The following is a 26,900-nucleotide window of genomic DNA, read 5'->3' as shown; positions in this document are numbered from 1 at the left end:
GGTGGCTTCTGGGGGGGGGGGAGGGGAGGGGGGAGCTAGGAATATTTATATTTTGTTAATACAAAAACTGGACCCCGCACACTTGCTAACCCTCAACTTTGCGCCCGACGCGCCGATAAGCTGTTCAACTGGAACCCATAGTCGTAGTTCATGCAGACAGACCAAATGACACCTTCAGCTGAGCTTCATACTTCCACTGCACAAATACGCCGATAGCGGTGAACCGGAGACAGTTGCAGCCTCTGTAGCTACAACACCGTAAAGCCGACGGGCGTATACATTTTGCCCAATATACCAAAAGTGACGTTCCTAATAACACTTCGCACTAGGAACGTCAACGGATACTACCCATCTACGTGGTTCGACCAGCTGTTAGGCTGAAGAGCAGAAAATATTATAGAGGAGAAAGACATGAGTCCGCGAAGATGACAGCCTCTGGGGCTGTGGTGGTATACACTGCTGGGGCGGCACAGTGGTTGTGCTGGTGCCCCATGTTCAACCAGGCTTAGTAGAGGTGCGAGGCTGCTTGCCGCATGGAGCACTTGCTGCTCTCCTTGCCCAACAACTCCCCAAATCGAATGGCTCCAGCTTAGGCTGTCACCTCCGATATGCTGCAGCGGACTGCAGCTCATGATGCGGGAACCTCAATCTCTCCGGAGTCAATCTCCGCCTGAACATCGGTGGGGGCCTTTCCGTCAACTGTGCAGCCAATTGATGCGCTGAGGGGGAAACAGTGAAGCACAGCAACACGCAATTTTTCGGTAAAAAACGCAATACGGACCAATGGGCAGAAACTTCCCGAGGGAGCCGAAAAGCACTGCACTTACCATGTGCCCAGAATCTCCTTGACAGTACCGGAGAACTCGTGCGCCATGGACTTTGTCCGCATGGTGCGGGAGATTTGGTAAACTTGCTGCAACGTCAGGTTCCCGTTGTGCTTGATGTTCTTCACCTTCTTTCTGTCTCTGACGGGCTCCTTGAGCTCCTTAATAATCAAAGATGAGGCAGAGGGCATCACTTCCACTGTGGCCTGACGGTTCTGCACCTTCAAACAAACCGTCACCTTCAGGCCCTTCCACGCCATCGTCGCCTTTGCAATGTCATCGCCCACCTTCTTAGGGGACATACCTGAAACGAGACATCACAGGCACCAGAACTATGCACCCCATGGTCATAGCAGAGGCCCTGTGTCCTCAGGCAGCACACCGACTACAGCTGGTGGCTTATCATGAGCTAAACTTTAGTATAACCATTGGCTAGCAGCCAGCCCTTTACAAAAACTGATGAATGAACGCACCCAGAGGGCCGAGCTTAGGGGCCAGAACAGAAGATGCGCCAACCTCACCGCCAGTCTGGCGGAGGTAGACTGAGCAAATCGCACATAAGAGTAAAAGAGCAGAAGCATGCAGCAAAGCAAACAAAGACCGCAAATCTTCCAAGAAGAAACTGTCCTGGAAAGAACGAACCAGTCATAGCTGCTACCACCGGCAAGTCACACAAACGACTTGGCTCGAGCATGCAAGCCACGGAGTACGCATAGACGGGTAAACCTAGGAGCATTCTCAGATATTTCTGACGCCAATTAACATTCTAGTATTTTCTACAATATTCTTGCTGGTTTGGAAGGAAACGAGAGATGAAGGACAATACACGATCAGAGTGTGAGAGGAGTGGGGCGGCGGACTGTATTTGATCTCGTTAGGGTCGAATTTCTTGGCCATTTTCACGAGGTGGTCTTCCCGCCGAAAAATGCCGCGAAAATAGCCACAAAAAACACGCCCCACAGGAAGAAATGCCGTAAGATCTAGGCAACTTTTTCCGAAGAGGCCCCCATAAACGACAGGCTCCCGCTGGATTGGCGGCTGCTGCCAGCCCTGTAGGTGGTTTGGGGCTCCTGTTCTGCTGGCTGCTCCTATCCCTAGAAGGACTTCAGGACTGCATGCAAGCTATCCCAGAATTTGTTCCTCTTATATTTAAACTTAAATGGCTGTGTTTGTAGTGTAAGACGAATTTGGAGCTGTTTGAATGGAGACGTCGCGCTGACGCTTCCGTTTCAACAGACGCCACCTCTGGTGCGCAGTGAGCTGCAAAGGAGACACCACAAATGTATCGTACTCTCTCCAACGCTTGCAATGCTGTCTGAAGTTGGTGCATGTAACGTTATCTAGCTATAATAGACAAACGGTAGTCAAGCAAGAGCTACCAACAACTGTCTGCTGTAACACGGTTCTTGGGTTCTTATCCATGCGCTGTCGTGAGGTGGAGATGAGCCAACATGCTTGCAGTGAAAGCTCCTTAAATGTAACTGCCATCCATTCCCAGCATCCAGGCGTCCTGAGTGCAGGGGCTCAAGACTCTCGAGTCGCGGGATGTCAAGCGTCACGGCATCAGTTGCAACACACCCTGTTGCGTCTCGATGTGCAGGATAACAGCGAATGCAAGCAGACGGAGGGCCACATGGCTCTTTGTACAGACGCTGTAGACAGTTGTTGAGAAATTCACCTAAAGCACCAGGTGTCTGCTTAGCCCGTGTTGGCGTTTATGTGCCCACATCAAACAAATTTGCCGACCGAATGCGTGCGTCTGCGGAAGGCTTGTTGAAAGGGCAGCAACCAGACGCATCGCGATTCTTGATTGGCCACCCCCTTTGCAGCACAATCTGGGGCTTGAGTCGCAACACCCAGAACCCATAAAGAGTGGGAAGGGAGTTCATCTGCCTCAAGGAAACAATTTCCTGAATAATTTGGCTCCGTTGCAGGCTGCAGGAGTTGTTGGATAAACTGGAAGACCATCGGTGGGCCTAGGCGCGCAGCCTATTTCACCAGGGGCAGGTGGAAGAAACAAAAACCACCTGTACAGGAGGGCGGCCTACTCCACAGCAGTGAGTAGACCCGGAGGCACAGCAAAGCAAAAATATGCATATATATAAATACGCAACAAATATTTGAAAACGATCTCAAATATTTTTAAATCTCATCCTTTTACTTGTTCCGTATCTGTCCACTTCTCGGGAGCTGATTTACTGTTAGGAACCTCGTGCGGCTGAAGTATGAACAATTTATGCATCCTAGCTCACAACGCACGCCAACAAACGGTACATGCACACCGAAGAGAATTTACGGGAATGGATACATACAGGAAAGTTGCTGGGGTGCTCAGATACCTTAGGAACTCTTTGCTGGTCTAGGGTTTACTATTTTTCCTTTCCAAAAAGCACCAGACGAGCCACAATTGCTGTTGTCATCTCCAGGGGGATCTGTACGTGAGAAAGGGTACTGCTGTTCTAGAGATGATTAACAATATGGAAACACTTCTTGATGCGCTGGGGTGTGTGCTGAAGAGGGAGCCGGCAATGGCAGAGCTGGGCAGGCCTAAGCACAGGAAGCTGTCGATATAACGCTTCACCAAGAAGTGAGACTAATTCATGCGCAAATTCCAACAGCGGATTGAACACTTCTAGATCAATGGTTCATCAAGAAAGGCAGCATGTGTCGGGCTGGCCTCCTGAAAGGGAACTAAGAGGTGAAAGGATTGATGTCGGAGCCACTGACATATTTACGCATAAAAGAGAACAAAACCACCCCTTGTGCCACCTAAATGATCCCAGTACTGTATACTAAACGGCTCCACGCGCACAGCTTAACAATGAGGGGAACACCAGAACCCCCAAGAAACGACTGGCGTAGTGACGGAACCGCAGGTGATGACAGCCTGGCCTGCATATCGTCATCGAGTAAGCTCTGTGGCTAACCTCGTTCGTCTTAATGGACAGGAGTTACTAGCACAACTCGACAAAGGTTACGTGGCGGATATGATGCTTGAGGCAATGGGGAGAACGTGCACTATCCCAGCCCATGTATTGGCGCAGTCAGTGCCTCTACGCTTCGCGGATAGTAGACCGGACACGCCGAGTCGAAAGACTATGAGAATAAAGTGCCATATTAATTCAGAAATGAACAATGTTGACATGACACGGAATGTACAACACCATTGAGGTATTCGTGCCTAAAAGCAAGAGAGAATGCAGCGCTTTCAACAAAGTTTGCACCTCTGTGGCAAAACGGAAGCAGAGTTATAAGGAAAACAGAGCGAAGAGGGTTTTATAGAGGACCGAGGCGCTGAGCGAAACAGCGGAGAAATGCATGCATTTCATTGTGCCGGTTTTGCAGAGACCTAATTTTTCGTGGTTGCAATACACTTTAGACCCAAGGAACACTGGAAGTGAAAGTAAATGAGGGGAATGTTCTCAGATGTAAAAATTATCCATGAGTTAGTTGGCCATTAACTGGCCGCACAATGTAATACTCGAGGAATATGGGGGTAATCCAGTTGGTTCACCAGATGTTTAACCAATAAGAAAACCATATATGTATCTCGTTCAGCGTCGTGCCGTGCTCAGAGCCGCATTGTTCCCTCAAACAACTGCATGATGTGTTCTGGCCGGTCGGGTTCTCTAAATATAACAAACTGAAAAATAGGTATTAAAATATAGTAAAACCGGGAGAATGAATCCATCAAAGAAAAAAGAAGCAGCATCACGACCAAAACACGGGGGAGGTCAGACACTGTTGAGCGGATGCGAAGCGAGAGGAGCAGCAGAAGTCTCAACAAGCCTCCTCTGCTGTTAAGCAACCGGAGGAAATCACCTAGTAATACAGCCATCAGCGGCACGGGGGCAGAGGGGGGCGTGAGCTGCATACAAGAGGGTGCTGGCAGATGTTGCCTAGTTTCTCGGTTGTTGGCAAGACTCTCTGAGTTTGTCCCTGGAGCGCGGCCTCCCTCACTCAGACGTTCTGAACACTTGCTTAGAGTATCCTTTCATACAGCCATGAAGGCTTGCCTGTTTGCTGGTCCAGGAGAACCTGTCTCCCACCATCAGCGTATTGCCGTGTGTTGCTTCTAATGGTAATCCGCATCCTCTCTTGCAGTTCCAAGGGAGGGGGATGCTGCTCTTTGGACGCCAGCAGACTGGGGAGGGAGCTTATTCTGTGGAGTGTTCACCAAGTATTTTGGCTTTGCTACAATTGACAATAAACCTTCTGTAAAACTAAATGATCTTGTTACAGCTCAACTCCACTGAACTCCTCGACCTCCCCCTCGCAAGCGTGGAGCTGGTGCGGAAAAAAAGCGGCCTGCCACAAGCTGCAATGTATGTTTTCTCAGTTGGTGGTGCAAGGTAACACCATATGCACGCACAACCAATTCCTATTCGGTGCATACATTAACACTGTAAGCGATCGATGAACACTCATGACACCATCAATAGCAGGCCTGTGCGCAAGTAGAAATACACAAAGCAGCGTCCGACGGTGTATGCTTCAGCGTCCCTCCGGAAGGCCCAGGTCCTTGTGTCGCTGAGACCGGGACGCCTGGAGGCTGGTATGTAGGCCTGCTGACTTTGGGAACTTCTCTGTATAATACACTTTGAATTTATTGCGACCCTCAACGGGCATATGCATACGTTGACAATTCCTAGTACACTTGTGCTCGTCGCCCCCTTCTGCCTCAACAACATGGAAAGGCTCTCGAGTCAACTCCAGAATGGACGGATTTTCCAATGTAATTTTTTCTGCTTTGCACGCGACCGCGGTGACCACCGATGAACATCTTTACTCGCACAGATTGGGGGCTTGTCTGCGTGCTGCCTTTTAACACCACAGGGGACTTCCGTGGGAATGATGCAATTCTCCTCCCACTGAAAAATACACCTCAAACAATTTCAAACCCTCATAGTGCATGCTGTGTATCTGTTTGCTCTCCGTGCTCCCGTGGTGGTCTGCAAACCCATTGGCTCTGTTGCGGCTGCGCTGTACATGCTGTGTGTTTGTTGCTGAAACTGAGGATAGGGATCGTCTAGCAGTCTTGAATGAAGATGTTATAACACTTAAATAAACGACTTCTGTGGTAATTAATATTCGAAATCGGGCTTCAAGGGAAGCTTTAGGGATGCGTTTTGCCCAGCGGCTCCCCCGATGTGTACCGTTGTCGGTGCCAGGTTCACTATATTCGGAGGGCCACACTGCTTTACTTTTTCGAGTTGAATTCTTCTTTTCATCTCAATCACAGGGCAGCTATGACCTTCGATACTAATTCCAACCCCATTACCCTCCGCCAATTCGCTGCAATGGTCGAGGGAGGCTGCAAAAAGCCGATCGCGGGAGACTCGTCTACCATGTTTGCAAGCTGCCCGTAGAGTTGTCCTCCGTTATTCTGTTCAGTGGTTTATCTCAAGAGAATTCGAGTTTTCGCAGCGTCTAATTAACTTCGAGGCCGCCGCTCTGTTCATCTGTCATGTGCCGGCAGGTCGAGCAGCACTACAGACACCGTTGTTGAATGCTTGCCCCGCACACACCGCCCATTCTTCTGAAGCATTTGTCCCTGGCGCTGGTACAACCATATCTGTATCCTGCAGTGTCAGCGCTTGGGAACTCCTACCCTCTTCAGAGGGGGGAGTGCTCAGCCACGGGTGCGTTGCTGGGGACGTGGCAAGCACCTGAGGATAACGCCTGTTATCAGGACCTCGGGTGGACTTTGACCTCAGCAAAGTACAATGCTGGAGTCTGTGGTTGAACGCCTGCTCAGCCGCTACCTGGCGCCCTACGTGTTGGGCATTAGCAAGGAGAAGTTATCGGTGGCAGTCTGGAGCGGCAATGTAGCTCTATCAGAGCTGCATGTGAAGCCTGAGATTTCAGACTTGCTGGGTATCCCATTCAAGGTAGTGTGGGGCCGCATAGGAAGGATAACTCTTAACATCCCCTGGGCCAGCCTGGGATCTTCTCCAGTCAGTATCGATATTCAAGATGTGTATTTACTGCTTGAGCCAAAGCCCATACCGCAGCTGGCGGATGCGGAGTTGCAGCAGCAGCTCCGCAGCGTCAAGATGCAACAGGTGGAGGCTTGCGAGGTACAGCTACGGGAGGTTCGGCAGCAGCTGCAGCAGCAGATGCAGCAGCAAACTGGGAAGGACGCCGAGGGCGGATTCTTTTTCCGCCTGGCCAATAAGATCCTTAGCACTCTGCAAGTGAGCGTCAAGGGCATTCATGTTGCCTTAATGGACCGCCAAAGAGGCTTCCGGGCTGGCGTTGTCCTGGAAAGCCTCTCTCTACAGAGTACTGACATGTGGGCAACCGGGGAAGGGCAGCAGCAACAACAGCAGCAACAGCAGCAGGACTTTTACAAGACATGCGAGCTGAAGGGTCTCGCTGCCTACTGTGAGCTGCACAGCTGTGGGGGCAGCACCCCAGCAGCAGCAGCGGCAGCAGCAGCAGACACACCGGAATTGCTGCTGGAAGAGGAACCCGAGGTGGACGCGGAGCTGGAGCTGGGTAATTCCCCGGATTTTTCAGAAGGGCCACAGGTACGGGCTTCGCCTACGGCTTCTTCAAGGGAGAGCGAAGATGCGCTGCCTGAGAAGGAACTTGTTGTTAACCCAGAGCTGCACGACGAGGATCTGCAGGCTCCTCAACAGGACACCTCAGAACACCAGGTAGGACAATTTCCCATCTTCCCAGCCACGCGTTGCAGTGATCTGTTTCGCTCGTTCCGTCAAGCATCCTACAGCCGCCGTTCAGGTGGGAGCCTCCGTCTACGCGACTGTAGCTCGCCACCAGGCCAGCAAGCTACTCAATATTTGCTGTGCTCCAGCTGCTGGTAGTATGCACTCGCTGACTGCCTGTGTGTGCTGGCGTGCCGCTGGGCATGAATTGGAATGCATTGCAGGAGCAGCAGGGGAGGGAGGAAGATCGAGAAACGAAGGTGGGCCCGAAAAAGCTCTCCGTAGAGAGCCCCATTGCCTCTGCACCTCTATCGAGGGAATCGAGCCGCAAATGGAAGCGGGAAGGATCATCTACTGCTCCCCCACCGAGGAAGATAGGGACGCATGCAGAAGCATCCCGCGCAGGACGGGCAGGCGGCTTGCCTCAGAGGGTCAGAAGGGGACGCAACAGATACATCTTGAAGCCCCTTCATCTACGTTTGAACATAGCGCATGCAGCAACACGCCAGGAGTTTTCGGCAAGGCTCGAAGTGCTGCAAGGCAGCCACGGAGCAGCCATCGGAAAGTCCCAACTGGCGGTGCTGCTGCAGCTGATGCATGAGGCTGGGGAGAGGCGGAGGCGCTGCGAGCGGCTGCTGCTGCGAGAGGCCCACACCGTGGCTCTAGCCCCTGAGGACTTGGAAAACAACGGAAAGACTCAAAAGGAATTCACTGCACTGTACGGGCGGCAGCTGCAGGCTGAGGAGGGGATCAAGGGCGTGCAGCCCCTCAGCGAGTCAGAGGAAAGGCGACTTCGGGTGCTGTACGACGTTGTGGGCGTCCGTCATGTAAGCAAAACTCTAAACCATACACCCTTAACCACTGACCGTTAGGCAGCCGGGTGGCACCTTCAAAAAAACCTTCTGCCTGCAACAAGGTCTGCTGAAGAACAACATAACCCATGGCAAATCCGGGGGCCAGGGGTACCTGGACTTATGAGGACAGGCCATTGCAGCAGGGGAGGGGGGTGCCACAGAAGTAGCCCAAATGCAACTTCGTCCGTGGGTTCTAGATTCTGTACTGGTTGATGCGTGCAGCTTGCCAAGTGGAGGAGCATATGTAGGGAAGCAACAAGCAGGGTGATGGCCGAGACACAAAAAGTGCAGGAACAGAGACAGCCCAAACCGCCGCCAAAGAGTTGGTGGCAGTGGGCCACACGTAGCGATCAGCAGCAGCAGGGAGAGGAGCAGGAAAAGGGAGAGGAGGAGCCGCTGATAACTCAGGAAGACATACAGATTATCATGGATTCTGTGCAGGCAAGGCTCTTTGTCATTCAATCCGGCACGCAGGGAAACTACACATGAGAAAAGCACACGAGATAGATGCTAAACAGAGGTACACACACGAAGGCAATGCACAGGTAGAGCGGCAGAGAGACACATATTACAAAAGGGCAGGAGGGAGAGGCAGAAGCATGAGCAGCAGGAAGAGTTCCATGACAGTGGATGGCACACACATCGGCATTCGTTTCCGAAAGTGTTGAGCGCCGGTCCCCTTAGCCAAGCGTAAGAATTCAAGATGTAGAGAAGAGAGCCTGAATGCGGGGTCAAGGGTCTAGGGTTTAGGATTTAGGGTTGGGTTAGGATGCGAAGGGCTGCTGTGTCTTCAGAATGACGAAACGCTGCAAGGAATGGGTCTGCCATCAAGTTACCACTTGAGTTTCGACTTGCTGCAGTTTCGAGTGTCTCTTGAGGATGATGCTGAGGGGGACCTGGAGGCGGCTGCCGAGGACGAGGAGACAGAACGGCCCCCTGGTGGACCTCCTGATCTTCCAGAGGACTTTCCCTTGCCCCCGCGCGACAGCCCAACGAATTCTCCTCCAGATGTTCATTTCGCAGAGGGTGCAGCAGGGACAGGTGCCGCAGCAGCTGGAAATACGAGAACAGGAGAGGAGGAGTTGTCATTTTTGTCGCTGTCTCTTAGCGGTATGCGGGCTTCCTTAGATTGCTGCAACCGCCAAGACTACTCAGGAGAAGACAACGCGGAGTGGGCCTTTTCCTTTTCCCTCGCAGACTTCACAGTGCGGCAGAAACAGCACACCCTCATGCACTTCCGCAGCGAAACAGACAGCAGCAGCAGCGGCGGCTTCGGTAAGACTCACGTGGGTCTGTTTGGAGATACAGGGAAGCTTATCCATTTGCCCTCTGCAATATTTCGGGCTGCCCCTACTTCTCTGGCAGCTGCACAGTTCTTGCTGCAGCACCGGTTGACCCCACATGGCAACATCCTCGGGGTGTCTGTACACCTAGCGCCACTTGTGGCCTCGGTGCGCCCAGACATTCTAAAGACGATCGGTGCTTTTTTCGTCTTCGAGACTCCCGAAGATATTAGGAGATTGCAAAACACGGTGTCTGCTGTCTACTCCCAGGAGGCGCGGGGAGGTTCAGCAGCAGTCGACCCTGCAGCAGGAGGCACAAGTGCAGCAGCACTAGACGAGGAAGAGCCCGAACAGCTGCAGCGAGATTTGGGGGCGATGCATGTGCAGGAATTGGTGGAGGGTTTGAGGGAGAAGGGAGAAACAGTTTACGCTGCTGCAGTGCACCGTCTGCCGGGTTTGCTGCAGCTGGAGTTAAACATAGCGGCGCCCATCTTCCACCTGGACTCCCTAGGTTCAGGCAGTGTCGCTGTACACCTTGGGAGACTAACTCTGAAGACAGACGGGCCTTGTCCCTACGGAGCGCTACGGGCAGTGCTCGAGCTGAACGAGACCCGCCTCCTTTGCTCTCCTAAGGGAGGGCGCGAGGTGTCTCTGCTACGTCCTATACCCATCCGCGTACATCTGCAGGTAGAGGCGGCAACACGCATCAGTATGGACCTGGAATTCGACGATATATTTATCGAGGCAACGCCTGAGGCAGTGGCGCTACTCCTTGCAGTTCCAGTCTCCCTCGCTAAGTCCGTTGTACAGCCAGCGCTGCCATCCGCTGCTGCTGGCGCTCCTGCCACAACATATGGTGCTGCGCTTAGAGGAGCTGCTGCAGCGGATGCCCCTCAAGATATGGACGAGCAAAAGACGCCACGCCAGGATAAGCGGGCCGGCGTAGCAGCGGCATCGGCCCTAGAGACCCTCAGAGGGATCCCAGCGGCGCTGCGAACCACGCAGTCCGGAGATAGCAGCAGCAGCAGCAGCAGCAGCCATGAAGGCGGGGGTTTTGTGATAGCGTCGACTTGGCGCTTCAGCCGTTGCGGGTTTATTGTACACCGCAGCAGCAGTACGGAAGAGAAGGGGGTGTTGAGAGCGCAACTGTCTGCTTTGGAGATTACAGTTGGAGCAGACACTGGTGTGGGCACCTGCAATATCTCGGCAGCTCTTCGCGATGTCTTTGTTTCCGATCCATCCACCGAGTCTCTTCTATTTCAATCCCTAAACAAGCAGGTGCTCTTCACGGTAATCCCCAAACCTTAACCGCAATAATGCTGAATAACCAGAATTAAACCGGCAGGCTGAAATTGCATACCTTTGACGGTGGATATGCAGCGTGCATCCTGTAAAGTTGTACGCCTTGCAGGGCAGTGCATATGGGTCGTGTCTTTCTGTTGCTACTGCTTGTAGACGGAAGGCATTCGAATGCGTGTGTTGCTGTCGTTGTGTCCTTGCTTCTCGCAGCCCTCTTGCGAGTCCCCGGTATCTTCGCAGCCCTCTGCTTCCATGGAACGGTTCAAAAGCGCTATATCGCATACTGAGACCCTGACGCGGCAACTGGAGTCCTTCCAAGACGCCTTAGATGACTCAGGAGGAGGCTTCGGTGACGATCCGGAAGAGAAGCGGGGTGGAGGCGCAGCAGACGCCCGAAGCCTCCGGCTGGCCCTCAACTACAAGAGAGGAGCTGACCCGCAGACTCGCGCCTCCCTCGTAGTTTTGCCCGCCGAGGTGCACTGGAGACAGGAGTCTCTTCGCGGCGTTCTTGAGACTGCCCAGGTGTACAGACATCAGCTGGACCAGCAGCTGGCCACTGCAGCAGCGACTTTCAGCCGCCCACCCTTCCTCTCAGAGTCAGCGTTTGCTGCTCTACAGGATGCCCTGCAAGCAATGCAGAGTTCCCTTAACACAGGCGATGCCAAAGCAGAGGCCAAATTTGCGTCCGTTATATCATCCCTTACTGGCCACAGTACCAGCGGCACCACCAGCAGCAGCAGCAGCAGCGACAGCGGCGGCGTGAAAGATGACTCCAGCAGTGGAGTTCAGTGGCTTCGTAGTGGTCTGGAGGTCGGAGGGGACATGCCTCCTCTCGCTGCCTTAGTAGGTGGCGGCGGGGAGCAGCAGCAACAGTTGAGTCCCGAGCCCAGCAGCACCAGTAGCAACATCGAGGGGAAGGGACCTCTGCCGGTGTCCGTTTCTCTGGATTTGACCGTTCAAGGAGCTGCAGTCTCGTTTTGGGATGGCCGCTCTGTGTACTGCAGAGTGGGGGTACGAGATGTCTGCGTCTCCCTCGAGTCGTACCCCAATGGAGACTCGGAGACATTTCTTTCTATCAGGCACGCAGCAGTCATCCTCAACGACCGCTGCGTCTTAGCTCCCAGAGAAAACGAGCAGCAACCGCTGCTGGACAAGCAGCAGCAGCATGACCAGCAGGAGAAGCAGCAGGACTCGTTGCTTGTTGCTCTGAAGATACGGCAATATGGAGGAGGAGAGCCTGGAACAGGCCGACCACTTCCGTTTTCCGTTTGTGTGTCGGGGCGAGTGAGTCAGTTGTGTTTGGTGTACATACACCAGGATATTCAGGCGTTTCTAGACTACCTTAGAGATGGAATTTTCGACATATTTATTTCCAAGTCCTATGAGGCAGTAAAACAAGCAGCCACGGGCTCGCGCTCGCTCTTCGCGCTTCACATTGACTGCCCCCTTTTTATAGTACCAGAAAACAAAGCCGCTATTCCAGAGCTACAACAGCAGTTGCGTCGAGAGCAGCAACGGCAGCAGCAGTTGTCTCCTCGTCCAGAAAGCGAAGCAGAGTCCGTTGCCTTGGCTGCTGCTTCGGGGAAAGTGGAGTTGAAAGGTCTGGGGCGGTTTCTTATTTTCAGTGCAGGCATCCTGCGGGTTAGCAACGCATATACTCTCATCTCTGCTGCTAACTTGCAAAGTGCTTCCCTGGAGCAGCGTCCCCACAGAGACAATCCCGGGGAAAACCTCGAAGGAGGTTGCATCAACCCGAGGGAGACTGGCTCATGCGCAGTAATTGCTGCCCAGCAGGAGGATGCAGGCAGTTGCAGAGCCGTTTTGGAGCCTGGCAACACCTCAGCCGTAGCAGCAGCAGCAGGAGGTGCTGCAGCGAAGGAGGAGGAATGGGCATTTAACCTGAAGCTGGATTTTTCGGGCATGCAGTTGAGTGCACGGGACAACGAAGATATCCCCTTGGGAGAAATCCGCGCCCGCGAGGACAGGGTCTCAGTAGAAGGGGAGGTCTTAAAGACGGCCAACGTAGGGGTGCGGCTACAGTGCTCAAATCGCGTGTCTGTGGCTGCCCACACATCACCCTGGCTGTTGCATCTCTCCAGGGAGCAGCTGACACTCTTCCTAGATGTCCTCAATGAGAACATCACGGGGGGAGGGTACGAACCCCGGCAGCCTGCTGCAGCTGCGGCTGAGAGACTCTGCAGTGCCAGCGACAACAACACACGGGGATATGGACAGGGAGACACAACGGATGCATGGAATATCCCGCTGCAGATGCCTTCACAACAAGGGGATCTGGAGGTGCCTCTACATGTGGATTTCCAGTTGTGTGTCCCCAAGCTGCTGCTTGAAACATCAATGGGGCCCCGCACTCCTCTCGCTCTAATGACGGTACACCGCATTGCTGTTTTCGCTTCTGCCTCCTCTTCGGCTCAAACGGGAACTCAATTACAGCTGAATGCCACAGGAGATGTCTTTGCAGTTGACGACATCAGACCGCAAACCGCCAACTATTACCGAAGACTCGCCCACTGCACTGGGGGCCCTCTAGAGGAGCCCTTAGATGGGCCCCTAGATGGGGGATGCTTAGATGCCCAGGCTGCAGAAGGGTGCGATACGGGGGACGCCGAGTGCTGGAGCAAGAGCGACGCAGATGAAGACGCAGATTGCCTCCCGGCAGTGTCTTTGCACCTTGAAACAGGAACGGATAAGGGTGTTGTAGATGTGGTACTGAGGGATGTGACGCTTTATACCCTTGTTGTGGGCTTCGGGGACTTGGGCAAATACTTCTCCACAGCATACGCGTGCAGCACCATGAAACGTTTCCCCAAGCCCCAACCTCTCGTTGGCGAGCAGCAGAAACAACAGCAGATCCAGCAGCAACAGCAGCAGCAGCACCAAGACAACTCTCGACAAGACTCGCACCTAGGACCCCGAACAGTTTCAAGGTCCTTCGAGGGGAGGGCAGGAGCAGAAGCCCTTCCCACGGAATCCCAGACATGTGGGAGAAGCGGCGACAACAGTACTAATACCAGTTGTACTAGCAGCAACAACAGCACTACGATCAGCTTGCGCATCTGCAACGGGCAGTTCGTGGTGTACACGGACATAGAGAGCCCCACGGCACCGTTGATAGTCTGGAGTGGTGACCTGTTTGTATCTCTATTGTCCGAAGGGGTCGTCGTGAGTCTGCAGCACCTGGAGATACAGCACAGCAAAGTGTCACGTCTCGAGGCAGCCCCTAGCGAAGGCGAACTTGCTGCCAGCAGCAGCAGCAGCAGAAGCCGAAGCATGTCTGCTAGCTACTTGAGGGCCGCCTCAACAAGGCTTGGGCACCAGAAATCTGCAGAGTCGGGCGGCCAGCTGAGCCCCCAAGTCATTCAGCTCTCCCTTGCTGGAAGCATTCGACAGCAGCAACTGGCCCTTCAGCAGCAGCAGCAACAGCAAGGGGACGACACATATGGGGAAGAGAATCTATTGATAGGGGAATGGCCTGAGCCCAGTCGCCTTATTCCCTCCATGTTGACTGAAGGGGCGGTGCTACTGTGCGAGGACCTGTCAGTACGGGGAAAGGGCATCTTCCTCGCTGCAGCAACAGACGAGGAGGTGAAGCAACAGGAGCAGCAGGAGCAGCAACAAGGAGAAACAGAAGAGGAAGATGCAGACAGTGACGCTGAAGAGACAGACGAAGAGACGCCACCACCTCCAGCACCCGCCACAGGAGAGTCCAGGATGGCAGCTGTGCAGCGCGCCTTCGCGGGCGCTGCTGCTGCAGCAACTGCTGCCGCGGCTGCTGCTGCCGCTGAGGCCCCCCGTGCACTCACTACCAGACAACCGAAGCCCCTCACCAGCGCAGTGGCCTCAGGAGGAGGGACGCAACAGGCGAACAGATTGACGACGAAGGTTAGAATGCAACTGATTGTGCCCAGTAAGCAGAAAAGCCCACTTTCTTGTGTATGCACCAGCGTCCCCCTTCCATTTTGCTCACCTCTTCTCTTCCTTCCTTTCTCTCTCTCTTTCTCTCTTTCCCTCTCTCTCTCTCTCCGTATATGTAATATGCTTCTACTTGATGGGTATATCTGTATATTAATACGTACAGATATGTATACACATGTACACATGCACATGGACGTGAATATGCGCATAGGTGAGTGTGCAGATTGAATACTTATATATATGTGAACGTAGTTGCTTAGATGAGCATATGAACGGATTGGCAAATCTTCCAACTGATATAGATACACCTGTTGATACAAGTACACCTATTAGTGTGTAATATATAAACCTACAGATATATATCCATGCCTGACCCGTGTGTTTCCGCGTCTCTGCTCCTCTGTGCCTGTCTCCGTTTTGTCGCTGCACTGTGTTTTTCTGTGCTGCTGGCACTTTATTTGGCCCTGTCTTAACACGCCGCCTTCTCGGTCACCTTCTCGTTGTTGTTCCTGTGGCTCGTCCCCGCTTACACAACCACACAAACTGCAGCAACAGCTGCTGCTGTTGCTGAACCAGCAGCGTCGGCAGAGTTACCCATATGCCCAGCCCCTGCTAGTACAAGACCATTACCGTTCGCAGTAGGCGGAGATTGGACAACGCTGTGTATACTGACTGCTTTATGTTGCGGTAGTAGCAGCAGCAACTATGGCTACTGCAGTGGCGGGGGGAGCTGTTGCAGCAAGTGCGAGGCCAGCTGCAGATGCAAAGGTGGCGGCTGTTGCAGCTTCGTTGTAGCTATATTTGACTGGGAGAAGCTTCCTGTTCTGTTTGTGTTCGTGTAGAGTTCTTCCTTCGGGTCAGCAGCAATGACATTGCTTTGCTGTTGAATGCTGTGCGAGGCCTGAGCTCCGACGGCCCCACAGTTTGTGGTCTACAGGATCAATCGGTTTCCTCTCCAGCGGCGGCATCAGCAAAGGCAGCAGCACCACAGAACCCCACTCCTAGCAACATCAAGCAGCAGGAACCCACTTGCCCTGTAGACGAGCACCAGCAGGATAGTGAATTGGCGCTTGAACAAGACGTTCGGGTGTCTGTACAGCTGGCGGGTGTGGAGTTGTTGTTATTGGACGACTTGCGCGCCTCCGTTGTGCCTTTGCTGCAGTTGCAGCTATCTGTGGGTCAGCTAAGGGGCCGGGTGTCTGGACGGCACCTTGTGTTGTCCTTGATTGATCTGCGCTCCAGCTGCAGCTTCCTAAACGTTAAGAGCGGGACGTGGGAGCCCTTTATTGAGCAGCTGGAGCTCACTGTGGTGTACAGACGGGACCTAGTCCTCGAACAGAAACTGAATCTCGCTCACCAACAGCGCCTGACAGGCAACAGCAGCAGCAGCGGGGCCGCTGGCAGCCCAGCAGCAGCAGCAGCTGCTGCCGCTGCTCCCGATCAGTGGACGGATTCGAAGGCAGCGCGGGCGCTGCTGATCAGCAGCTACTCTTCGTTTTTGTTAAATCTCACGCCGCAGCTCTGCCGATTGCTGTCTTGGTTTGTCCCATACTTGGTGCAACACCTGCAGGAAGGCCCTACAAAAGGCACTGTCTCCTCCCTGCCCTCCCGCACCGCCAGCATTGGAGCATCAGGCACGGGAACACAGGACAGTAGGTATCCTGAAGGATCTCCAGAATCAGATGATGCAAGAAAAAGCTGGCAGGCAAGTTCAACGCCTGCACCATTCTCACCGCTCTCCAAATCTGCTGTTGCTGCTGCAGCACGGGGATACGCTGCAGACGCCGCTGCAGCTGTTGCTGCTGCACAACAGCAACAGAGTAGTGGCGCACCCTTCCGGTACCTCAACCTTACTGGAGAGTTCCTCTATGCATTTACCCTCGTTTCTGAGCAGCCACAGCAGGGACAGCACCAGCAACAGCCACAGCAGCAGCCGCAGCAACAAAAGCAGCAACATAGGCAACTGACGCAGCAGCAGCAGCATGAGCACTCACAGTCGGAACAGCAGATGCTGCGGGAAGAAGCGGAGGAAGCGGAAGAGAGCGAAACCACTGGGGCCGTGATGGTGCTACAGGTTGGAGGCTCTAAGTCCCTTCCCCTGGAGGCGCTTATGGAAGGCAAAACAGCAGAGTCCTCTCGAACAGCTGAAAGGAGACAGCAAGTCTTCTTTTCTACATGTGTTCCCGTTACCACAGTGCAGCAAGCGTCAGAAGTGCTGCCCCATGTGCCAAGAACAGAACTCCTTCGCAGCCTCCTCCTAACGCGCGATGCCCAGCGCACAATCGGCGAATTTCTTGATGCAGAACACACACAACCTGCTGCTGTTCCCTCTGCCGACGAGACGAAGCAGCAAAAGCTGCAGCGATACCCGAGGCGCTGCGTCGGGCCTTTTCCTCAGGGAATGCAGGCGGTGCTGGTTGAGGCAATGAAGAGCCACAGCGTCTCCTTGCTGCTGCCCCAGTGCACTCAGGAGGAGCAGGAAGTGCCGCCGCCGCCGCTGCAGCAACAGCGGACAGCACGGCCAGTGAGTTCACTGGAGGAGATGAGGAGCAAGAGCAAGTTTGGTGCTGCGCATGTAACGGGAGGTGGAGATACACTGCTGCCTGAGAGCATCCCGCTGGGGGCAACACGCACCCTCGCCTCTCCTATGAAGCAACAGCAGATGCAGGGTTCTTCAGGAGCTGAAGGCACCCCTTCAGCTGCTTCAGGTAACTGCTAGCCGTGCTGGTAGCCTTTGAAAGGAGTAGACGAATGATGAGCTTACCAGAGAGAGGAACTAGATTGCAGGCATCAGCTGTCCGCTGCATATCAGTGCTGCACTGCCGCAGCTGCTTTTGTTGCAGTTTGTGCCGCCACTCCAGAGCATCTAGGATGTTGCTCTTGCATGCACGTCTAGTGCCTGTCTCCCTGTCTCACTGTGTCCTTCTTTGCGGTTAAAGGCACTCCGACCGCAAGCCACTGGGCTGCGCTGGAACTAAAGAAGGACTTTTGGGGGGGAGCAGTAAGAAGAGGAGATTCGAGGAGAGTAAGCAGCGAGCTGGTGGCACAGGTGCTCAGCCCTCACCCCTCCTACAAGCTGGTTCTGCTGACCTCCACAGTGCTGCTGCAGAACCGTAGTGGCTTGCCGTTAGAAGTGTGTTTCCTGGACCAAAGGCAGCGGCCACTGCTGCTGCCTGCTGCAGCAGCAACAGCTGCACCCCTCAGCGTGCTGCAGGAGCAGCCCGACACGCAGGCGGCTGGGGGAATTCAGTCCTTTCAGGAGGTCACTCTACTCGATCCCCAACTCAAGACTATCCCACAGTGGATGTTGGACAGACAAGAGCGCCAGCAGCAGCAACGCATGCAAGAGCTCGCTCTGCAACAGGAGCTTCTGTGGCAGCTGCAGCGCACAGCAAGCGGCAAGACCGGCAGAAGCACCAGCACCACCTCCTCCGGATCTCCCCAGCTACGCAGAATCACCACCCAAGGGCGGTCTTTCTTTTCTCCACAGCACCAACCGGAGAAGCAGCAGCAACAGCTACGGCAACAAAGCAAGCTTGCATATACGTTCTTGTTGCCAAACCAGCACTTCATGTCTGTTCCCCAAGATGCCATTTTGGGGGCCGGATGGGTGTTCGTTTGCTTCCGCCCTGCAGCATTTGCTACTGATAGGAAGGCAGGGGAATCGGGAGAGGTAGGGAGGGAACTGCTGCTGCTGCTGCATGTATGCAGCTGCGCGCATGCTGCGACCTCATGAGGCCTTGGGAGGTTCTCTGCTAACACATGCCGCATGCGTGCATTCTTATACCTACTGTGTGCATTTTTATATGCTGATGTCGGTGTCTCTGGGAGGTCACCTTTCGTGTGTCACCGTCTAGACGAGCTTCCTCTTCAATCTTGTCTCTTCTCCACCTTGCTGTGGATGGAGCTGCCTCCTTGGATGTGCTGCCATGTCTGCTGCTGCGGGAGTTTTGTGTCTCCTGGGCTTGTTAGGAACCGCTTGCGCCGCCGGATATGGGGCCTTACACTGGCTGGTCAGACTGTATAGACACCCGCAGCAGGGTGGTGGACTGCCAGTGCATGCACTGTGCATACTTGCCGCCTGAAGAGCGCAGCACTGCATCGCTTTCCGGATCAGCAGCTGCAGCAGCAGGAGGCGCAGCAGGAGGTGATGATGCATTGGCTGCTGCATCAATGGTGAAGAAGGAGAAATGCCTCTTCTTCCATTTGCTTCAGGAAGATCACAAAACGGCGCTGCCCGCTGAACGTCTGCTAAGGACACTGACTGTGTTCCCCGCCTTGACGCTTATGAATGCAACTCTGACGGAATTGGATGTGTGTATGCTGCCTTCTGCTGCTGCGTCCGGGTCTAGCGTCCCCTTGAAGAGGCCGCCACCTGCATCTGCGTTGCAACGGCTGCAGCAGCTGCAGCAGCAGCCTGTGTTTCAAGGCATACTGACGAGGCAGTCCGTATTTTATGTTTATGAAGTACCCCCTAGCAGACAGCTATCCCTTTGGCTTCGATTCGCAGTCCTCGAAGACGCCCGCTGGTCCCCGCCTCTCCGCAACTTCCTTTCCTCAGAGGTGTGCTGCTGCTGGCTCTGCTGCTGCCCCCTGCCACTTCTTGGACGACATGTTAACACTGTTGCCGAATATCTGGCCAGCATCTGGCACCAATGCCTCCGCTTTTCTGTCACCTCTGACTGCTCACTGTGTCTGCTGCGTGCATGTTGTATCATGTGCTTGAACTTCTTCTGAAGCGTGTCGAAGGTTGTGGCGTAGTGCCTTCAGTGGCCTTCTCTTTGTCACACGGTCTTCTGTTTGCAGGAGGGCCTCGTGTCTCGCGTGCAGCTTCCATCTGCGTCGCTGGCCACAGTAGAGTTGGAGGTGCTGCACGACGCAGCAGAAGTGGCTCCGTATGTGCCACTTGTCTCTGCCAAACAGCTTATTGCTGTTGTCTCTGCTCCCCGTCTCTTCATAGACCGAACGGGTCTAAAAATTAAGCCAATACAGGCGGGCCGCTACTTCCCCGACTTTGGGGGCTACGCTCTTCTAGGAGACTCAACGGTGAGAAAGGCGCAGCGGCTACATCGGTGCATGTGTGGCTAGAACGCCTTGCAGTTCAATATGGAACTTGGGGGTCACCCAAGTCTGCTTAACCAGGGACGGTGGGAACCGTTAGGTGTATGCTCCTGCTAGCAATGCGGTCTCTTCTGTTCAGTCTCTGGGGCCCTGCTGTATGAGACTGTTAGGCACCTGCGCCTGCTAGGAAAGCTCCTTCTTCTGTATCTGTGTTCCTACCGTGTTTTGGCGAAACCGCGGGTGGCCCGTAGCGATCTGCCGGGCTGTACACAAAGCTGCAGCTTCATGCGCTTATCTTGCGTGTGGTGAACTGTACAGACACCGGAGTTGTCTTTGTTTACGGTGCCTCGTGGCTCTACGCCAGTGGAATGCTGCGCTGACGTTCCCGCTCTTCATGGATTCAGCAAAGCTGAGTTGGCGGCCCCATCTAGCCTGTACACGCTGTGCTTGAAGACTGACCAGCTGGCGCTGGCACACACAGCAGGCGAGTTGACATGAGCTCCTGTCTCTGCTTGCGTCCTTCCCTCACCTGGTAGCAGAGTACGGGCCTGCGGCTGCCCATGCTGCATCTCTTCTCCTGCTCCCTTTCTATGTGCATTTACATGGTTGTCGGTATGTGCCTACTAAGTGTTCTTTCTTTCTACCATGCTGTGTTGTGCTGTACTCGGCTTTGAGACAAAGTAGAGGTTAGCTTTCTACTGTGAGGTGTCTGGTTCAGTGGAGGTAGTTGCTTCCACAGAGGTGCTGTTAATCCTTTCCGTATTTTGCTTTGCCTTGGCGGCTTCTCCTTGTATCAACGTGGTATGCGCTTCCATGCTTCTGCAGCATTGCAGCAGCCACTACGCCCTAAATTCCTTCTTCGCGTTTCTCCTCAGGTGCTCTCTGCCGTGTGGTGTCGCTGGTCCCGGAGTTTCTACTGACAAACTGTCTCCAGCAACCGGTCTACCTGCGACAAGATCGGACGCAGGGACCTCTTGTCGAGGGTACGCAAAACGAAGATACCGCTTCCATTGTATGGTGTTGCCGCTTTCTACTGGAACGCTTCTTGCCTTTTGCTGCTGCTGTGTGGCGTCGCCACATATGATGCGGCGAGCACAAGGCGCGAGGGATCGGAACGAATGGGTACTGCTGGTGGCAGTGTCACTGCAGCTGCGGTTTCATCTTTTTATGGCCCCTATGGTTATTGCTGCAGCTGGTGCAGGCTTTAGCGCGACAAAGGCGATCTAGCGTGTGTTTGCGTGTGTTGGTGGAAAACGTGATGCATGCAAACGCTGCAGTGCTCGGTTAATCTTTTCTGTGCTACAACTGTGCTGCAGTGAAGCCAGGGGAAACACACCCAGTGTATTGGCCTCAGCAGGAGCTGCCGCAGCATCTACAGTTCGTTGTTGGGCGCTGCAGCCCTAGCGGCTGGTCAGGGCCTGTGGTGGCCAGCGAGGAAACCGCAGGCAGGACGTGGGTGGCTGTCCCATCGAGCAGCCCCAAGCCTACGCAGCCAGGTGAGGGATGAGATACCCGAGACACGGAGAGAGGGCTCGACACAGAGTAGCTGTGGAGCAAACAGGCAGACGGACGTGCAGGCACGCACATGTGCAGACACCCACAGACACAGACAGCCAAAGAGAGGCGCGGAGAAAGGCACACAAAGTCACATAGAATCAGTCATAGCAGGCCACCAAACCACACTTTTCGTTGCTGCCTGCATGTCTTCAGATGTGTATGCCGTCGATGTTGCCCCTGAAGGGGGAGCCAAGAGCATCGCCATACGGGCATCAGATACCGGGGGGGCATTCGTAGTCCGCAATTGCTGTCCAACTGTGCAGCGCGTGATGGTGCATACATTCCACTCCGAGATGAACAGCAGTAGCAGCAGCAGGCAGACAGGGCGGCCCCCTGAGGCAGACTGCCATTTCTTTGCGCATGAGGGACAGTCTGTCGTATATGGGTGGCCCTTCCCTTTCCTGTACAAATCCAGGCCGGTAAGCAACAACATCAGCACAGGCAGCAACAGCAACAGTGCAAGCAGCCGCCACCACCAGCCTACCAAAGACAGAAGCTCCACAAGCGGCCACCCCAACAGCAGCAACACTGGCACTAGCAGCAACGCCACATGCAACAACGCGAGCAGCACGAACACCAAGCGCATGAACCGCACAGACAGGAGCAACAACTAGAGCAGCAGCAATAGCAGCACTAGACAGAGCAGCCGCACGAACAGCAACAACGCCATACAAGGGTGATTTGTTCTAGCCTAATACTCCCTCCCACAACCACGCAGCAATAACAACAAACACATCGGGAGTGGCAATCGCAAGCCCATAGTAACCCCACTAAAGTAGCGGCACCCCCACAAGTCAGTAGGTACCACCGAATAATAGCAACATCTCTTCGAGCACGCAGCAGCAGCTTCAACAGCCGCAGGCGCGCCACCGCAGAATTAGAGGCCGCGTGCATACAGCCGCATATTCATTAGGAGTTGGTGCGTGTGGGGTTTGGGGATGCATGCTGCAGTGCCAGGTTCTTCTGTGGCTAGACAGCAAAACCGTCGCTCCACGGCGGCCGATTCTGTTCGACATGGCGCATCCACAGCACAAGCGCTATGAGGTGTTGCTGGGGATGCCGGATGTTGGAGATCTTGTCGTAACATCTGAAAAGTTCGGTGATGACACCATCATTGCCGTCCTACCGAAAGATGCCAAGATGACAAAAGAGCTGCTCCCCGCAACACAACAGCCGCCAGCGCAAAGCACACCGGCAGACGTGGTGAGGGGGGCAAATGCGCTACTGCTGTTGCGTCTGCTGCCCACGCGCTCCAGTATAGAGCTGCGGTTCGTGCAATTAAGAGGTCGTTGAGTTGTTGTTGCTCTGGACGGTCCTGCTGCACTCGGTGCTTGTGCTGCTTGTGCTTTGACTAATGTTCTTTGGAGATGCGTTACTGGGCGTGGCTGTTTTTGTATCGTGGCAACGCCTGCTGCAGCTGGCAAGAGGTCGATGCACATATGTATGTTTACGTACATACATGGGCGCATGCTGCTGTTTGGGCTTGTGCGGATGCGTGTGTAGGGGCTGCAGATGGCGGAGACATCCTTTGCAAGCTTTGACTTGGCTGTGAAGCTGAAGGAGATTGGGGTGTCTTTGATTTGCGACTCCTTGGCTGAGGAGCTGTGTTACGCGAGCTTGTCGCAGGTGGCTGTGGGGCTGCAGCAGCGAGGAGACAGAGAAAAAGTTGTGTTGCGAATAGAGAGGATACAAGTAGACAACCAGATGGAGAATGGGAATAAGCCCGTCGTAATCGCCAATAGAGGCGGCAGAAGCGTCCCTTCCCACGAGCCGACGGTGCGCACTGTATATACATTCCAACGCTGCATGCAAACGGACAGAAATATGCACCAGACGAACAACTGAAGGTGGATTTGGATGATTTATACGTATTGCTAACATGTACTGTGCTTCGGTGCATTGGCGCGAACTAGGCCTACACAATACACCCGCCTCTGCGGTTGCCCTTACTTGAGCACTGTTTGTAAGCTGTAGAGGCTCAGCATCAAGTGTGTTTGCCGTTAGGGACTGCATGCATTCTTGATCCTGCTTTTGTTAAAGCGTTTAAGTAGACAGTTGAAAGTGGCAGTTGGGATAAGTGTCTTGATCAAATACCACCAGCATTGTTTCGAGGCTACGCCAATGTGGCGACTTCGCACAACAAACACCGGAGCTGAGGCTGCTCTCCCATGTTTGACTTCGTGCAGAAGGCAGGTTCCACTGTCTGCCTTGTCGGGCGAGCAGAGTTTAATGTGTGTGCGTATTGGGTACATGCGCTGCGATATCTGGACAGAGCTGGGGAGCGTCACCCCAGGCTATGCCAAGAGGCAGCAACCCCTTCTTGACGGTCTTCGTCGTCCGCCTGAACTCCGGCAGCAGAGACATTGTGTTGAAGAGGGCGCTGGTGGACATCGACGACTTGGAAATCGACATCGATGCAGACATGCTCAACGGGCTGAATGTAAGTACACCCCAACTGAGCGTACCGGTGCAAACTGCGGCCCCTTTGCCGCTGAAAGGAAACTATATATTTGAATCCTTAGTCCTGCTGTCCAGCGCAAACTAATCTGGTCTAGCTTGACGCAACTGCATGCTTCGCTTCTTCTACCTAAGCTCCTCGAAATGCGAGACCTATGCAGTCACCAATCCTGCAGTTTGCCTTGGGTTTTGTCCCTCACACATACACAGAAGTAGGCGTGTATGAATCGGCGGACATACCAGCACTTTGAAAGAGTAGCCGAACGAAGTGCATTTTTACATCGCCACCAGGGCGTCAATACGAGTGTCGTAGGTCCCGGCAGCAGCAGCTTCTGGTGCTGGTGCTGCTTGCGTTTTTAGGGATGGGTTGTTGCCTGTCTTGTGCGTGCAGGACTTTGTGTGGTCTTGCCTCATGGCATTTGGCTTGGCAGAGGCGGCATCGCGGCGTGCAGTATCTCTGGAGGAGTTGGGCGCCTGGGTCCAAGAGCCTCTGGCTCTCCGCTACTCACCACCTCCTCTTCCAACGATTTTGTCTCTAGAATCCTTGGTTATTTCCCGTTTCCGAGTGTACTGCTGGTGCTCTTTTGTCCTCGACAAAATGCACATGATCTCCGACCTTCTCAAACTCGGACTCAGGATCCTCATGGCCTCAGGACGACTTGAGCTGACCGTAGGGACGCTGCACCAGCGTCTGGCGCTGGTTTTGCTGTTGCTGAAGCTGCTGCGGCTGCTGGTGTCGCCGTTGCTGTTGCTGCTGCAATCGATGCCTCTGATGTTGCAGGCCCCTTAGGGAGTCTGGCTGGCGCTGTCGGCTGCGTTGAATGATTGAGACCGCAGTTGGTGCAGCTGCAGGGACTGCTAAAGCAACTGCTGCTGTTATTGTAGTTTATGCTCTTGGGGTGTTGTCTGTTGTGACCCTGTAGTGCATGTGCCCCTCTTCGTCGCAGAGAGCGGCTTGATTTATTTGCTTTCTAAATAGGCGTTAAGTTGTGTTGTTGGCCTGCTACACACGCAGCCTGCACTGTGTTTATGTTGTGTGCGTGCTTTGCTCAAAGGGGGCGCGTTTGACGTTCAGCCAGGAGGAGTTCCGGTATTTAAGAGGGACAGTTGCTTCTTTTACTTCGTGTTTGCAAGAGCGATACACGTACCACTTGCTGTCGTCTTTATTTGCATCTTTGGGGCAGTCCTCATTGCTGAATCTGCCGCGCATGCCTTACGAGTTCGGGAGGAACACCATTGGTCTGGCTGCAAATGCTGTGGACAGCGTGTCCACTGGTCTCGGTTCTTTGCTGTCGACGTTTACTTTCGATTCGGAGTACATCAACCGACGCCGCAGAGAAAGAGGCCGGGGGGCCTCAGGAATGCGAGAGGGGTTTCTTTCTGCAGGCAAGAGCATCGGCGAGGGTGTATGGGCCCTGTCCAGCATTGTCACGAAGCCCTTAGAAGGAGCGCAGAAAGAAGGTGTTGGTGGTTTTCTTAAGGGCATCGGGAAGGGGCTGATGGGCTCTCTCGTCAAGCCCCTCGACAAAGTGGGGCAGGCCGTCTCGGATGTGACCCGCGGTATTCAAGCGGAAGTCAGCAGACCCTTAGGCGCTCTTAAAGTCATCAGCACACGCCACAGACAGCCCCGCATGGTTGGAGAACAGGGACAAGTCAGGTGAGAAAGCGGAACCAAATAGCAACTGCTGCACTCAACCTGTTCTTGCTGTTCGGTTGCCCCGTACTTGCTGCTGCGCCTAGGCGACGACCCTGCTGCCGCCGCTGCTCCCGCGCAGCTTTTTTTGCTGTGGCGGACCGCACCAGCGTCCTCGCGGGTGGATAGTTGTCTGCGGTTGCAGGGATGCTGATGCATTGTTGTTGCTTGCTTGGCGCTTCGTGCTGCATTGCTGCTATTTGCTGTATGGGTTGCTGCTGGTTGCTGCATTGAGGCATTTTGCGGCAATACGGCTGCTGTGTGCTGCAGGCCCTACGACGAAACGGAAGCTCAGCTGCGTCAGAGTCTGGGCCTGGCAGTGCTGCGGCCGATGCAGAAGTGCATGACAGTTTTACGGCACGAGAAGCCGGATATCTCTCAGTTAGTTGTTTTGTTCTACCCTCAAGACATTTTCCTTGTCAGCGTGAAGGGAAATGATTCTGAGAAGGGCGTTCAGTCGCGTTATCGGGGAAGGACGTCAACACCGCTAGAAGCAGGAGTGCATATAATGTGGCACGTCAGCGTAGCAGAAATTCAAGAAGTACGAACAGATAGCCGCGGTGTCACGCTCACAGTCGCCTCCACTGAAGGGCAGCGGCAGCCGGAGGCCGCTGCGCTGGGTAGGGCGGGGTCGGTGAGGATGGTAGAAGGCAGGCAGAGTCCACAGCCTGCAACAGCAGCAGCTGCTGCTGCTCCTACTGCCGCCACTACACAGACGTACTTCATTCCTTGCCAAGATTCAACGGTATCCAACGAGGTGTATAGGGAGCTCCGCGAAACACAAAGAGGCTGCGCTACAGTCGTTCACCTGGGAACCAACAAACGTGTCTCAGATGCCGACTCATAATGTACTCAGCTGTGCTTCAGCGATGCAGGTGCAGCTGTTGCAACAGCATTTCCTGCAGTTTGCTGCTTCCAAAGCAACTGCTTCCTCCAGTGTGCGTAGGCAAATGTGCTGAATTATTCACCGTATCTTGACTGTCAAGGCTACCGCTCTCTTGTTGCAGAGGGATGTGGAATCGTGAGTTTTCTGTGTATAACGGCCAACAGCCCTTGACCGTTAGGGCCCAAGAAGATATTAGCTGAACAGCATGCAAGTATGCATGCTGGCTGCTTGACGCAGCGTGATGCAGCTGCTCCTGCAGACAGAAAGGGGCGTGGGGCATGTGGACCTTGCAGATGAGCCTCCAAGCGAGCTGCATTTTCCGGAGGGGCTGCTAACTGTACTCCTTACCTGGCTTAAGTTGTCGCAGAACTTACATGCTCAC

The 26,900-nt window shown here is 54.1% G+C and overlaps 4 protein-coding genes across 4 annotated transcripts; 3 read left to right on the top strand and 1 right to left on the bottom strand.

Moving 5' to 3' along the window:
- Positions 1–628: 628 nt before the first annotated feature.
- On the bottom strand, positions 629–1,721 carry EMWEY_00002400 (60S ribosomal protein L12, putative; the record flags this gene model as incomplete). Its single annotated transcript, XM_013477349.1, has 4 exons — positions 629–719; positions 828–1,128; positions 1,298–1,366; positions 1,685–1,721. The coding sequence occupies 4 exons, from the start codon at positions 1,719–1,721 to the stop codon at positions 629–631; spliced, it is 498 nt and encodes a 165-aa protein (XP_013332803.1).
- Positions 1,722–6,550: 4,829 nt separating this feature from the next.
- On the top strand, positions 6,551–20,423 carry EMWEY_00002390 (hypothetical protein; the record flags this gene model as incomplete). The annotated part of the gene is made up of 9 exons (XM_013477348.1): positions 6,551–7,486; positions 7,720–8,322; positions 9,144–10,922; positions 11,142–14,856; positions 15,707–17,572; positions 17,804–18,537; positions 18,837–19,427; positions 19,671–19,910; positions 20,244–20,423. The coding sequence occupies 9 exons, from the start codon at positions 6,551–6,553 to the stop codon at positions 20,421–20,423; spliced, it is 10,644 nt and encodes a 3,547-aa protein (XP_013332802.1).
- A 104-nt stretch (positions 20,424–20,527) lies between these two features.
- EMWEY_00002380 (Chromosome III, complete sequence, related) lies at positions 20,528–22,096 on the top strand (the record flags this gene model as incomplete). Its single annotated transcript, XM_013477347.1, has 4 exons — positions 20,528–20,537; positions 20,801–20,908; positions 21,242–21,421; positions 21,636–22,096. 4 exons carry the CDS (start codon positions 20,528–20,530, stop codon positions 22,094–22,096), a joined length of 759 nt encoding a protein of 252 aa, XP_013332801.1.
- Positions 22,097–22,496: 400 nt separating this feature from the next.
- Positions 22,497–26,479, top strand: EMWEY_00002370 (Large low complexity protein, possible apicomplexan-specific, related; the record flags this gene model as incomplete). Its single annotated transcript, XM_013477346.1, has 6 exons — positions 22,497–22,685; positions 22,986–23,258; positions 23,755–23,922; positions 24,331–24,609; positions 24,995–25,596; positions 25,903–26,479. The coding sequence occupies 6 exons, from the start codon at positions 22,497–22,499 to the stop codon at positions 26,477–26,479; spliced, it is 2,088 nt and encodes a 695-aa protein (XP_013332800.1).
- Positions 26,480–26,900: the final 421 nt, after the last annotated feature.

The sequence above is a fragment of the Eimeria maxima genome, genomic scaffold (assembly GCF_000499605.1).
Source record: "Eimeria maxima Weybridge genomic scaffold, Emw_scaff12, whole genome shotgun sequence".
Lineage (NCBI taxonomy): Eukaryota > Apicomplexa > Conoidasida > Eucoccidiorida > Eimeriidae > Eimeria > Eimeria maxima.
The sequence above is the reverse complement of the archived record's forward strand: the minus strand, read 5'-3'. Positions and strand labels throughout refer to the sequence as shown.